The following is a 14774-nucleotide window of genomic DNA, read 5'->3' as shown; positions in this document are numbered from 1 at the left end:
TTAATGGCTGTTTTTTTTAATTAAGAAATAATGGCAACTATGGCATCAGTCATCAAATGGAAGAGTTTTCAAGCATGACAGGGACAATGAGGATGACAGGATGTGGAAACTCTAAGATGCATGTCATCCTTAAGTGGGTTTTTGATGAGCTCATGCAGAGAAGGGCAAAGGGCAAGAAATGCAGCAAGGAGAGATGAAGCTTCACCTACAAACACCTGCTGGACAAAGATGAGCAGAACTTCAGATGACAAAGAGAACCTTTGGAGATATGACCATAAGAACAATGCAAATAAAACTTGCAGGGAAGGAAATAATGCACATCAGAGTTGACGACCCCCAGCATAAGAGCCAGTAATGGGGCATGCAAAGGCAGTTTGCTTGGCACACTCACTTGGTAGTGGACAGCTCAGAAGGGGCAAGGGCTGCATTGCCACAACAGGGATTGGGCTCCTGGCGGTTCCTCAACCATCGCCCCTAACATGCCAGCATCTTAGAAGTTGAGGTTGCAGGTGTTTTTGGCACTCTGCCCAAAAAACATTGCTAACCCCTGATGCAATCCTACTTGCATAACAGTCATCTTAAATAGGATATTAAGAATAAGGAGATAATCTACAAGGTGTAGAAAAAGAGTTCCAAAAGTGTTGAAAGCAAGTGAGACTGGACAAAGGCTTAGTTGACTTGAGTTATTTTTCCCAAAAAAATGAAAATAGAGAGCAAAAGGTTCTTCCTTCATGTAAACAAAAAGAGGGTCATGAAAACATAAGCAGAGCCAGTAGACTTTGAAAATGGGGAGATTAAGGTTCATCTAAGTATGGCTGAAGTATCAGATGAATACCTTAGTCTTCAATAATGATAAAAATGTAAATTAGGATAATGGTAAGGTACCCATGCAAATGAAGGAAAAATAATGGAAATGTCCACAGCTGAGCTGGAAGCAAAGCTTATTGTGACAGAAATGGAGGATGAGGGTAGATGATCTCCAGTCTAACAGAATCAAAAAAATTGGTATATGAAATAGCAATTCCTGGATCACTTCTATAACATCTTCAAGGGATCTGTCAATTCAAGAATAGTACCATATGATTGAGGAGCATGGGGGAAGGGGTTGCAGTTTTGGGTGACATGGTGTTTTTTTGTCACTGACAAGTATTTCATGCTTGGTCCCTGGGAGGGTCACACACCTTTTCACTTTCACTATTTGCTTTAATATTTGTGTAATAACATTTTTAAAAAGTCGGAATTTCTCTGTCTCACCCTCCTTATAGGACTGAATAGTGGACATAGTTAGAAGTGGAAGTGTGGTTGTAGTGGGCTGATGTTCTTTCCTGATACTCTTAGATTTCCTGTATGCTGGGTTTGGATCATATGTTCAAGGCTAAATGATCACCAGATTTGGGGTCAGGAAGGAATTTTTTTCCCAATGTCTGGTTCTCAGGGGCCTTTTGGTGGTTTTCATTCCCCTTCCAGTGTTGCATGGGACAATAATCTTCCTAGGATTATTGGAGTATATTTTAATCTGATTGATTTCTTGCTACTACATTGTCAAAGCATTGGCAGTGGTCTCATCTTCCGTAATCTTTATCTGTGGCACCTTGTAAAGATTTTAACAGGCTTTATGGCTCTGGTGTGCACAGGGGGCTAGAGTAGATGTTAGTATGTATTTGTTTTGAATAAATGGTTGCCTATGATTTCAAGGGCTAAATACAGTGGTTTGGGAGGCCACTTTCAATCCTCTTTTCCCCTGGGAGCAGCTATTGGATGCAGTTGCTGTCAGTATGCTTATATTCATTTTTCTCTGATATCCTACTGTCATGAATTCCACTGAACAATTTGGCAACTTCTCAAGCTTTTAAATAAACGTTAATAAGTTGGAAACCCTTTGCATCTTTCATGGCGCCAGACCAGCGGCTATATGTATACGGTCCTTTCCTCTTAAGCAAGAAGGGAAAGGGTTTCCAGCCCTTATCTTGGCTTATTTATCTCTATCCATAAACAAAATGCAAAAGCATAAGTTTTGTCCTTTTTGCTTTATACAAAATTGGTAGGTCTTTACATTGAGTAAATCAAATCCAAACTACTTTTTCTGGTTTGTTAAATCTTATCAAGAGGATAATTCATTCTTCATTTCTTTATCCCTTTCAAAAGCTCTCTGAATTATTGTAAAGGGATGTTAGAATTATGCAGAAACAGTTTATGTGATGTATAAATCTAGGGAAAGTCTCTGTAAACTACAGCTGCTGAAATGAAAGTAAGAAGCTTGGAGTTCCCTGACAGAGTCTTTATCATCTGTTCTGTCAAATATAGGCCATTAAATTCTGATTCAATTGACAATTTGAAAATTCTACTAAAGACTTGCTTGGATATCTAACAGGTTTCTAATTTTAATTCTTTTATTGGTGCTATTTCTAGTGATCTGTATTTTACAAAAAATTAAACTATAAAGTAATGATATCTAATTTCTACTTTTCTTATTTATAGCTGATCAATCATCACAAAATGTAGGTCCTGATATCTAGAGAGGATGAGCCTAAGTACTTGTTTTTCCAGAATATTCTGGGACAGCTTACAATAATTAATAAAGTTGGAGTTGAGGGGAAAAATAGAATCTTATAGGTCTTTACCCTTGAAAACAACTTGGACAAGTAAAATATATAGCCTATCTACCTAGTAAAATCTATACAGACTTAAAAAATTGTATACATGAAATTAAATAAGCATACTATAAATATCAAGGGGGCCTGGGCAGATAACCAAAACTTGTATTTATACCTCATATATTTTTGCTCCCCACTCCCAGTATCATGTTTAACAAAAAAGTATGACTCTGTCCTGGCAAGCAGTACCAAAAGGTTTGTCATGTGTTAATAAAAAAACATTAACTATTTTTGTGTACAGATATAGTTTCTTCAAACTCTACCACCTTATTAGTAATAAAATCCAGACCATAATTAAGGGGAATGTTCTTTGTCCATTGCATTCAAACTATATTTCTCTTTGCAAACAAAACTGGGACCGGAAACCTCCAAATAAGTTTTCTTATCTCCTGTAAATTTATCGAAGTTTGGTAATAAAAATGTCTAAGCTGGTCATGGAGTTGGTATGAGATACAGCCTGACTATCCTTCAAAGTATATAATAACATTAGTTTTACCATGTTTATGTATTACTTGATGTTAAATCAAGTAAGGGGCCTCCAGGTTCTTGACCACCTGGGTGATAGCGATCATCGCTTGCTGGAATTCACCATCCAGCGCAGGGTGTCAAGGGCCTGCAGCAAGACGGTAGCCCTAGACTTTAGGAGGGCAACTTCAACAAGTTGAGGAGACTAGTGGGAGAGGCGCTGGGGTCCTTGAGAGCAGGGGAGCTCAGTGTCCAGGATGAGTGGTTGTTCCTTAAGGAAATGATACTCAGGGCCCAAGGGGTGTCCATCCCAACAAGAAGCAAGGGGGGGCCGAAAGCCCCCCTGGCTCACCAAGGGCATCCGGGAATGCCTGATTGCCAAAAAGGTGGCGTACGCCTGGTGGAAGGGGGGTGCTATCTCCAAAGAGGAGTATACCTCCTCTGCTCGGGCCTGTAGGGGGGCTGTCAGGAAAACTAAGGCGGACATAGAGCTAGGTCTAGCGTCCAAGATCAACCATAATAAAAAGTCCGTTTTCAAATACATAGGGAGGATGAAGAAGATACCGGGTAATGTGGGGCCCCTGCAAAGTATGCTGGGCAATCTGGTGGTTGAGCCAGAGGAGAAAGCAGACCTCTTGAACCAATTCTTCACCTCCATTTTCTTGTGCAGGAACCAGGACTTCCCCACTGTGATGCAAGATGGACTCGAGGGGAACGCCTCCAGACCTCAGATTGGGGAGGACTGGGCTAGAGAGCTTCTGGAGGGCCTGGATACGTTCAAGTCAGTGGGTCCAGATGCTCTCCACCTCAGGGTGTTGAGGGAGCTAGCTGGGGTTATTGCAGGGCCCTTGGCATGGCTTTATGAGTGCTCGTGGTGCTCGGGCCAGGTGCCAGTTGATTGGAAGATAGCTAACGTGGTCCCCATTTTCAAAAAAGGGAAGAGAGAGGACCTGGGCAACTATAGGCCCATCAGTCTCACCTCAATCCTAGGGAAACTCTTTGAGAAGATCCTCAAGGAGCACATCTGTGATGGGCCGGCTTCAGGGATGATGCTCAAGGGCAACCAGCACGGTTTCATTAGGGGCAGGTCACATCAGACCAACCTGATTGCCTTTTATGATCAGGTCACAAAGGCAGTGGATGCAGGTGTCGCCATGGACGTAGTCTTTCTAGACTTCAGCAAGACCTTTGACACCATCTCCCACCCCATCCTCATTAAAAAACTAGGGGACTGTGGCATTGATGCCTACACAGTCAGATGGATTGCAGATTGGCTGAAGGGTCGTACTCAGAGGGGGGTGGTGGACGGGTCATATTCGACCTGGGGGGAAGTGGGCAACGAGTCCCCCAGGGCTCAGTCCTTGGGTCTGCGCTGTTCAATTTCTTCATCAGCGATTTGGATGACAGGGTGAAAAGCACCCTGTTTAAATTTGCTGTTGATAACAAAATTTGGGGTGAGGTGAGCACACTAGTAGGGAGGGAAAGATTGCAGCAAGATCTGGATAGGTTACAGGGGTGGGCTAACATAAACAGGATGAGTTTCAATACTGAAAAGTGCAGGGTGCTGCATTTGGGCAGTAGAAACCAGCAGCACACTTATAGAATGGGAAACTCCCTTCTTGAGAGCATGGAGGCAGAAAGGGATCTTGGAGTCGTTATTGACTCCAAGATGAACATGGGCTAACAATGCGAGGTCACGGTTGGCAGGGCTAACCGCACCTTGTCGTGCATCCACAGGTGCATCTCAAGTAGAGCCAAGGAGGTGATCCTCCCCCCTATGCAACGCTGGTCAGGCCACAGCTGGAGTACTGCATCCAGTTCTGTGCGCCCCACTTCAGGAGGGATGTGGACAACATTGAAAGGGTCCAGAGGAGGGCCACCCGCATGATCTGGGGACAACAGGGCAGACCCTACAATGAAAGACTGCAGGACCCAAACCTGTTCAGCCTTCACAAGAGAAGGCTGAGGGGGGACCTGGTGACCGTCTATAAAGTCACTAGGGGGGACCAGAAGGGTTTGGGAGAGACACTGTTTCCCCTAGCTCCCCCTGGCATAACAAGAAATAATGGACACAAGTTATTGGAGAGTAGGTTTAGATTAGATATCCGCAAGAACTACGTCACAGTCAGGGCGGCTAGGAGCTGGAACCAACTTCCAAGGGAAGTGGTGCTGGTTCCTACCCTGGGGGTCTTTAAGAGGAGGCTTGATGCCTACCTGGCTGGACTCATTTGAGTCCAGTTTTTCTCCCGCCCATGCAGGGGGTCGGACTTGAAGCTCTACAAGGTCCCTTTTGACCCTACTTCTATGATTCTATGAAATCTTAGCACAGCAGAAGTAATGGTGGCTGGCAGAAAAAATGCTTAAGCCATGTCTATGCTAGGCAGTTCTGCTAGCACAGTTACTGACTGGCAGCTGTGCTGGCAGAAGCTCCCAGTGTAAACATAGCTATACCAGCTTTTATTGTTATAGGCGGGGTTGCTCATGATTGGTAATTTTACTTTAAGAAATCAAAGTACAGCTTTGTCTCCATAGCTACAAACAAACAAAACTCTTGTTTTGGGTACTTTGCATCAGTCTTTCATCAGTCTCATGGGATGCCCATTGCCCACCATGGGACAGGGAGGTCCCGGTGAGGGAGATCCCCTGCCCTCCATTAATGCTGACCTCATGAAGGAACACCTTGACAGGCTGGATACCTTCAAGTCAGCCAGCCCTGACAATCTACACCCCAGCGTGCTTAAGGAGCTGGCTAGCATTATAGCCCAGCCTCTGGCATGGATCTTTGAAAACTCCTGGCGCTCTGATGTAATGCCCAAAGGCTGGAAGAAGGCCAATGTGGTGCCTATCTTTAAGAAAAGGAGGAAAGTGGATCCAGCTAACTATAAGCCCACCAGCCTGACTTCTATCCTGGGGAAGATCTTAGAAAAGTTTATTAAAGAGGCCATCCCTAATGGACTGGCAGATGCCAACATCCTGAGGGATAGTCAGCACAGGTTTGTTGCGGGTAGGTCTTACTTGACCAATCTCATTTCCTTCTATGACCAGGTGACCTATCACGTGGACAAGGGAGAAGAGATTGATGTCATATATCTTGACTTCAAAAAAGCCTTCTATCTGGTATCCCATGATCATCTCTTGGCCAAACTGGCCAGTTGTGGCCTTGGGTCCACCACGATCTGCTGGCTGGGAAAATGGCTCCATGGTCGGACCCAAAGGGTAGTAATTGATGGCAGTCACTCATCATGGTGTCCTGTGCCCAGTGGGGTCCCCCAAGGCTGTCCTTGGACCCATAGTGTTCAACATTTTCATTAATGATGTGGACATTGGAGTCAGAAGTGGACTGGCTAAGTTCGCTGATGACACCAAACTTTGGGGCAAAGCATCCACACCGGAAGACAGGAGGGCGATCCAGGCTGACCTGGACAGGCTCAGAATGGGCGGATGAGAACCTGATGGTGTATAACGCTGAAAAATGCAAGGTTCTCCACCTTGGGAGCAAAAACCTGCAGCATCCTTATAGGCTCGGCAGTGCTACACTGGCTAACACTATGGAAGAAAGAGACTTGGGGGTCAGCATTGACCAGAAGATGAACATGAGCCTGCAATGCAATGCTGTGGCTAGTAGAGCGACCAAAACGCTGGCTTGCATCCATAGATGCTTCTCAAGCAAATCCCGTTGTACTCGGCCTTGGTGAGGCCACAGCTGGAGTACTGTGTCCAGTTTTGGGCTCCACAATTCAAAAAGGATGTGGAGAAGCTTGAGAGGGTCCAGAGAAGAGCCGCATGCATGATCAGAGGTCAGGAAAACAGACCTTATGATGACAGGCTGAGAGCCATGGGGCTCTTTAGCCTGGAAAAGCGCAGGCTCAGGGGTGATCTGATGGCCACCTATAAGTTTATCAGGGTGACCACCAGGATCTGGGGGAACGTTTGTTCACCAGAGCTCCCCAAGGGATAACGAGGACAAAGGGTTATAAACTACTGCAAGACCGTTTCAGGCTGGACATAAGAAAGAATTTCTTTACTGTCCTACCCCCCAATTTCTGAAATAGCCTGCCATCGGAGGTGGTTCAAGCACCTACATTGAACACCTTCAAGAGTAAATTGAATGCTTATCTTGCTGGGATCCTATGATCCCAGCTGACTTCCTGCCCTTTGGGCAGGGGGCTGGACTCGATCTTCTGAGGTTCCTTCCAGCCCTAATGTCTATGAGTCTGTGAGTCTTGCTGGAAAAATATGCTTATTTATACCAATAAGGTTTTTCTAATACAGGCATAGCTTGATGAGTTTCTAAGAGCAATACAGACCTCTCTGGTTGCCCTAATTTTGCCCTAAATTTGTCAAGTCAGTATGTAGTTTGGAAATATTCATGGATTCCTCAGTAATGCTAAACTGTCATGTACTGGGTGTCTGAGAGTATTGTGTTTTGCCAATCTTAGTAACTGCATCCTAATCTTGCAAAGATGATCCAGCCCTAGTAATATGGACCTTCCTTATTTCCTGGCACAATAAAAGTATGGAGATACTAGTAAACTTTATTATCTGATGATATTTAACTCGGACATAAGTCAGCTCATGGCATTCTAGGAGTTTCATGTGATCCAAAATAAATGTGTTTTGGGGCTGATCCTCCTGAAAATAGTTGAAAGACTTCCATTGATTACACTGGACCTTGAATCCAGTTGTTGGTGAAGCATTAAGAGCAGTCCATGAAAAATAACATCTTATGTACTTTTTCATTTTTAGTGCTCTATCTGGATATAATGGTACTGTCTTTGCATATGGACAGACAGGCAGTGGCAAAACTTTTACCATCACTGGAGGAGCAGAGCGTTATAGTGATCGAGGCATCATTCCCAGGACCCTGTCTTACATTTTTCAGCAATTGCAGAAGGTACAGAACTCTTTTCTGTTGTTTTTAAACACCCAATTTATGCATACTGCATTAAGTCACAAGAAACAATCTTAATGGTAAGGTTATGATAAAACCTGACTTAAAGCCCAGTAAAGAAAGGAAATCTACCCTGAAACGATGGCATTTCTGTAAAGCCAGTATTAGTAGTGCTAGATGAACTGGCTTGTTTCCCAGACGCTGAAAAATAATAGGCAACTTATGCTGTTATTTCTTTATAAGAGCATCATATTCTGGATGGCCTAGAGTGCTATTTGCTTAAATACTAGGTTTTCTTATAAGACGTCCTATTTACATTGTATAGTAAATCCCTTATAACTGGCATGAGTGGGGAATGGGGGGTGCTGGTAATGTAAAACTGCCGGTTACCTGAGGGCACAGGGTTTCTGTCTGGACATGGAGGGGATGGCAGCATCTGCATGTGGAGCAGAGCCTGGGGGAAGTGGTGGTGGCCTCGTGCGGAAAGGTAGCAGCACGGTGTGGTGGATGTGGCGGTTGCAGCAGCAGCCACATGCAAGCTCCTTCCCCTCCTCCCCCCCATGTCCGGCCAGACAGAAATTCCAGTTAGTAGCATGTGCCAGTTAGTAAAATCCAGGAAAACAGGGATTTTACTGTAGTTTGTAGGAAGGTGTGAAAGGGACCACTTCTCTGGTCTGGGTGTACTGGATCTCTGCCTTCATTTCCCTTCATTCTTACCTGCCATGCCTCGTTGTTAAGACAATTAAAGGGCAGTTAGTTGTCCAGAGAAGAGCAGAGATCCACCTGACTGAAGGCTGTCCTCTCCTAAGGGTTCCTCCCACTCCTACACCCTGCTCCTTTCCACTGCTGGCCAGGTGGCCCAAATCTGTCACCTTAACTTGGGACTCCTGTACCCCTCAGGCAGTTACTGCCATTTGGCCTCTTTTGATCCAACTGCTACTCATGCTCCAAGATGCTCACTTTCATATTCTCCTTTATAGGCTCCCAACCTAGTGTCTCCTTCGAGCCTTTCCTGGTGTGATGTAATCAGTTCTTGGTCTAGTCAGGAATGCCAGTCACTGCCTAGTTTGTTTCGTGATATCATAAAAGTTCAGTTAATTATTGATGAATTTAATAATCTCTCCTGATTCATGGGAGAGGGGCAAATCATCAATGAATTCGGCAGTCTCTCTTACTTCAGATGAGAGTAATTATTACTGAGATCCATAGTCTCTTTTAATTCATGAAAGAGTAATCAATTATCAATAAATTCTGCAGTCTCTCTTAATCCCTAAAATAACAATAGCATTAATGGATCCCATGGGCTTCCCTTGTCTTGTAGGAGCTTAGTTAATTCTACCCCAATCCTATCAAGTCTCTATATCTTATACAAATCCCATTCATTTTCCTTTTGCTTGTCATCAATGTGAGAGGTTCCAGACGTGTATGATAATGTCAGCACTTTATCAACAGCCTGTGGTCACATGTTTAACTCATTATCTTCATGGGAACCTCACTGGCCTTTCTGCCAGTCAAGCTCCTCTTCACTCACTTTGTATCCCTCACTAGGCTGCTTTTGAGCCTTCCTTGTTTCCTGGACCACTCCACTGGGTCCCTGGGATGCTGCTGGGAGATCCCAGCTCTGCATCTTTATGTGGGTTGCACAGCATTCTCAGCCTGCCATGCATTCCACGCTCCGGAGGGTACCAAGTGTGCCGGTTCTTTCTTTCGAGACTGCCAGAACTCCCACCAATGAGGACTCATTCCCTCTTCACGTGATCACATATGCCCAAGGTTTGGCTCTTTCCCCCTGGACCATACATGGACCTCTCGCCTGGTTGCTCCAGTGGCCATTCAACCCCACTGGATTTTTCAGGGTAAGTTTGTTCCCCGATCCTGTCCCGATAGCATTCCTTGGCCGGAACAGGGATTGGAGTTGGTTCCCCATTACATAGATGTTTGCATGAATTATGAATTATGAAAGTGTTTTTGTTATTGAGTCCTAGAAGCCATAGATCAAGAAGAGTAGTGGAACTAATGTTTTATCATCTCTTTTGAGTTACCTTTTTTTTTGCTTGTTTGGTTAAACCTTAAAATCATAGAATCATAGAAAATTAGGGTTGGAAGGGATTTCAGGAGGTCATCTAGTCCAACCCCCTGCTCAAAGCAGGACCATTCCCAACTATATTGTCCTAGTCAAGACTTTGTCTAGCTGGGTCTTAAAAACCTCTAAGGATGGAGATTCCACAACTTCTCTGGGTAGCTTGTTCTAGTGTTATACTACCCAACTAGTGAGGAAGTTTTTCCTAATATCTAACCTAAATTTCCCTTGTATCATTAACCTTATAACCTTCATAAAACACATATTATATTCTGATTTCTCTGGATAGAACTCTTTGAAAGTCTTTTAACAATGTTTTGGTTATTTAATTAACAGGATTTATTTTACTAGGTGTTATTAATCAATGCCAGTTACTTGCTTATAGGCATATATGATAGAAACATAATACTAATATGCATAAAAATATTATGCCTGACAGTTTTAAATTTCAGTATCTCAAATGTTTTAGTTATTCTAAATCAAAGATATCCCTACCACAGTAACCTTTTTGGTTTACTTTTACTTTAAATATGTATTCAGTACAAATATGTAAGAGGCTGATTCACTGTCTGAGCTGGGGCATTAGAGTAGGCAGATGTTAAACAAGTTTCTCTCCATAACTGCACATGTGTACCACATGAACAAGTAAAACTATAAATAGTACAAGATGAGATAAAAGATTTTCCCCACTAATACATTCTTTTCAAGATGCATTTGTCCATCTGTTACTTATTTAACATTTTAATGGTATCTATAGATCTTCTTTAAAAAGGTATCTAGACCTCAAATACTGGTTAACAGTAATCTAGAGGAGACTTTCAGAAGTAGTAAATTCTACTCTAAAGGATCGAGTTTTGTAGATTATTCACATGTGGAATGTCAGTTGAAGCCAGTGGAAGTCCTTTGTCTGAAGCAGCTAAAGGTTTAGCTTGCCAGCAGGAACAAAGTGGCCACTGTGACAGAACACCTCTTTGGGTGTCTGTTGCTTTAAGGGCTGGAGCAGGGAGCTGTCAGGTGGCTGATGAGAGCAGTGATTTTTGGAGATCAGCCATTTTGGGAGAGCTCTGTTGTAAGAGCAGAGCGGTTGGTGTTCAGCTGCCTGGGGAGTAACGTCGCTCAGCAGAGCTCCTGCTCCAGGAATATCTTGGAGGTAAGAGTGAGGCTGTTGTGAAGGGGGAGGTCTCATTGGTTCTGGGCATGACCTAAAACTGCACCCTGCCGAGATAGGGAGGCCTGGTGGGCTTGCCTATGGCAGGGCAGGACCACCTAAATACCAGGACCAAGAACCTACCCGGTGTAAGGCGGGTTGGATACCTAAACCCCTGCCTCCACCTTTGGGTGGGTTACTAGGAGGGTTAAAGGGGACCAGGCATGCAGAGTAGCTGTACCTGAGCCCTATGGGGTGTTGGACCCTGGAGCAGGGGCCAGATGAATTGAATGAGCAGCACCTGAGTCCTATGGGTGTAAAACCCTGGCCCTGGGAGAGGATGGAGTGAAGGTCAGGCACACTTAAGGCACCTGAACCTGTAGGGGTGGAAGACCCCAGGCCCCAGAGAGTAGGGGGTGCAGTTATGGCCTGAGAGAAGGGTGTAGTGGTCTGGTGAGGGGCCAGTGATGAAGTAGTCCCATAGTTGAGCAATCGCTCAGTCCCATTCAGGTGAGGGTCATGGGAGAGGCTCAAAAGACCGCACCAGGACTGATCGAGGAGTAGAGAGAAAAGCCTGAGGATCAATTTGAGTAGGGCGGAGTGAGTGTGGCCTGGATAGGCATCCTACAAGAGACCAGGTGAGAGCCAGGGCAGTGCAAGAGGCCCTGGTGAGAGGAGGTTGGTGTGTGTATGGCCTGGGAAGTCAGCATGGGAGAGACACAACTATGCGTTGAGTTGGATCCAGCTTTGAACTGGAGATGGAACACACTGTGAGACATCAGCGAGGCATGGGACATGTATAGGGATGGTAGGAGGGTGTACTTATTACCCGGGGGAGCACCAGCAAAATGAAACCAGTCAGCTCATTGTGAATTGGGGCTGGGAACCAAACTGATCCCCTGCCCCAGCTGACATTTGGCTTAGAGCATGGGGAGCCCAGCATGCAGCCTGATGCTGGGCTTCCCATGCGCTAAGAGTTGGCTGAACCCTGTCTGCTACTGATATGAACAGCACATGTGGTGTTATAGCTCCCCTTGCCTGAGGAGACCAGCACCAGCAGCCCAATGCCTGGTTTCCCATGTATGGAGAGCTATGAAACCATGTGTGTCTCCCAGCTGGGCAGCACACAGGGTTTGTGCAGCTACCGGTATATGGGGAGCCCAACATTGGGCTGCAGCACCTGTTACTGGCTCCATATATACCAGGAGCTGTCACAACCCCCTGTGCTGCTCAGCTAGGCGGCTTACAGAGTTTTGACAGGTCTTGGCCACACATTCATTTTAAGATATGATACAAATGAGCCACAGTCATGCCACATTATATGTGGAATACATTTATGGCTTGTTTACTGAATTATCATGCCTTAAATTAAATTGCACATGTCCCCGGTTACTATTTAAGGTGTGATCAACCTGTTAATCCTGTTTTAAATGTAATGCGTGCCAGGGAGGTCCTTTCTGTTCTTCCATTCTTTTTTTTCATTTATAGTCGGCCCTTTAAATATGCTGAAGTAAGGGAAATAGTCATAGGCAACATGAATGCACTGTTTTATTTTTAAAAATTGCATTAAATCCTAAGATGTATTATACAAATATGCTTGTTGTTATTACTTCACTATGCTTTTGGTGAATTGTAACCTCCCTGTTGCTTTATAAGTTATAGTAAGAGTAGAGTGAAGCGTCTTTGAAAGAAGAGTATTTTTGGTGGATGGGATGATGGAAATGAAACAGCTTCTATTATTGTATATAATTGCACAAGTCTCCTTTTGAGACATAGAACCATGCAAATAAATGTTTAGCAGTGCCTGGCTTTTTTCATTTAAAAAGATACATTGGTAACACAGTTAGTTCTAAGCAAACAATTAAATAAAATATGTGGACTTTCTAGACAGGCATACAGTACATTTTACAGTTAGGGAACTACTTAATTTACGATTTTGTGGAAACCGCAAAATGCACAATTGTCTGTGAAATCAATTTTAAAAACTTATTAAAATAAAATGTTGGCTCTCCAGTAAAAGCTGGAATTCCTTGCTGCCTTGCAGCCTGCCTAGGAAGGGAGGGCCCTGGCTGGTGAGGGCATCGGGTGGCACAAAGGGCACTCAGAAGCCAAGATGGTGGCCACCCCCTTGTCCCTTCTTGGCCCTGGAGTCTCTCCACCAATCATTGGCGAGGGGCTGGACCATATGAAGGGCAGCCAATGGCCAAGATGGCGGCTGCCCCATTTTCCTTTCCTCCCCTCAGGGCCTCTCTGGCAGTCAGTGTCAAGGGGCGGTGTCTCTGGGAAATGCCCATGAAATCAGCTCTTTATGCTGCAACCAAGCTGTGAAAATTCCTTTGTCTGGCCACAAATTAAGTAGGTCTCTATTTATAGTGGAGGATTTCACTGGTGTTGCAGGGCACTTCAGTGCCCTGCTCCTATAAAGGGATACAGTTGCCGGGGCAACCGCAGTTGGTCAGCTGACCGGAAGGGGGCAGCACTTGACCTATATAAACACAATCCAGGCTGGGGCCAGGCAGGCAGTTCTCCGCTAGCAGCCGAGGAAGGACCTCTGCAGGAGTAAGCAGAGTAGAGAAGCCTGATGGCCTGAGCAGCTTCTGTTTGAGGATACCGGGTGGAGGAAGCCCTGGTAGGGATTTGAATGATGGTTAGTGAGATGGCTTAGAGTTTACGTTGTAGCCCAGGGGCTTGAGTTTTCTGTTTGTAGTTTTATAAGACCGGAGGACCGGGTGAGGCTAATAGGGTTTGGAGGAGGCCTCATACAACCTCCACGGTAGTGTGGGGACCCCGGTGCCAGAGAGGGCACAGCATTCAGGGGTGCACTGACCCCAGCCCTGAGAAGTGGCACAGAGAATTGGGGGCCAGGTAAGGCTGAGGCTGCCTGAGCCCCACAGGAACTTGTAGACCCAGGAGGGGATTAGGCACGGCTACAGCCACCTGAGCCCCAATTGTGAGAAACCCAAGGGTGGGCGCAGGTGAGAAGCCCAGAGGGCACTTGCTTTGAGACCCAAGGAGGGGGGTTCAGGGCCAGGCACGGCTACGGCCACCTGAGCTCCAATAGAGAGAAGGCCCCGGAGCGGGCATGGTCGTGAGAGAAGGCCCCGGAGTGGGCACGGTTGTGAGAGAAGGCCCTGGAGCGGGCATGGTTGCAAGAGAAGGCCCTAGCATGCATCAGTGAGAGCACAGGCAACCACGAGAGAGGCCAGGGGGCATCTGCACAGAGCACGGGCAACTGCGAGAAAAGAGAGGCCAGGGAACGTCTGTGAGGGCATGGGGCAACTGTGAGAGAAGTCAGGGAACGCCCGTGGGGTGCAGGCCCTAAGGCGAGCCAGAGAGCATCCGTGAGGGTGCAGACCATTGTGAAAGAGGCCAGAGAGCCCGTGAGGGCCTGGGCCAGTGTGAGAGAAGCCCAGGGAGCGCGTGAGGGCACGGGCAATTGCAAGGCAAGCCAGGGATCGACCATACGACATCCAGTACATCTGTGAGGCTTGGGGCATGGTACAGGGGTGGTAGGAGCCACACATAGCCCATAAGGCT

At 45.6% G+C, this 14774-nt stretch overlaps 1 protein-coding gene across 5 annotated transcripts in view; it reads left to right on the top strand.

Annotated features, from left to right (window-relative positions):
* The window catches only part of KIF6 (kinesin family member 6), a 421087-nt gene that overhangs the window by 49211 nt on the left and 357102 nt on the right, over window positions 1–14774 (top strand). For 4 of the 5 annotated variants that reach the window (XR_016442273.1, XM_090046733.1, XM_090046752.1 and 1 more), the window contains exon 4: window positions 7866–8013. Coding sequence is in view for 2 of the 5 variants with exons in the window: in XM_090046733.1 (XP_089902859.1) it covers window positions 7866–8013 (148 nt within the window). In the remaining 3 variants the exon portion in view is untranslated. Of the gene's footprint in view, window positions 1–7865; window positions 8014–11201; window positions 11241–14774 lie in introns of those variants that run through there. The other variant, XM_090046742.1, reaches the window with a different exon arrangement.

The sequence above is a fragment of the Crocodylus siamensis genome, chromosome 1, assembly GCF_052110815.1.
Source record: "Crocodylus siamensis isolate JL-2025a chromosome 1, ASM5211081v1, whole genome shotgun sequence".
NCBI classification, from domain to species: Eukaryota; Metazoa; Chordata; order Crocodylia; family Crocodylidae; genus Crocodylus; species Crocodylus siamensis.
The sequence above is the reverse complement of the archived record's forward strand: the minus strand, read 5'-3'. Positions and strand labels throughout refer to the sequence as shown.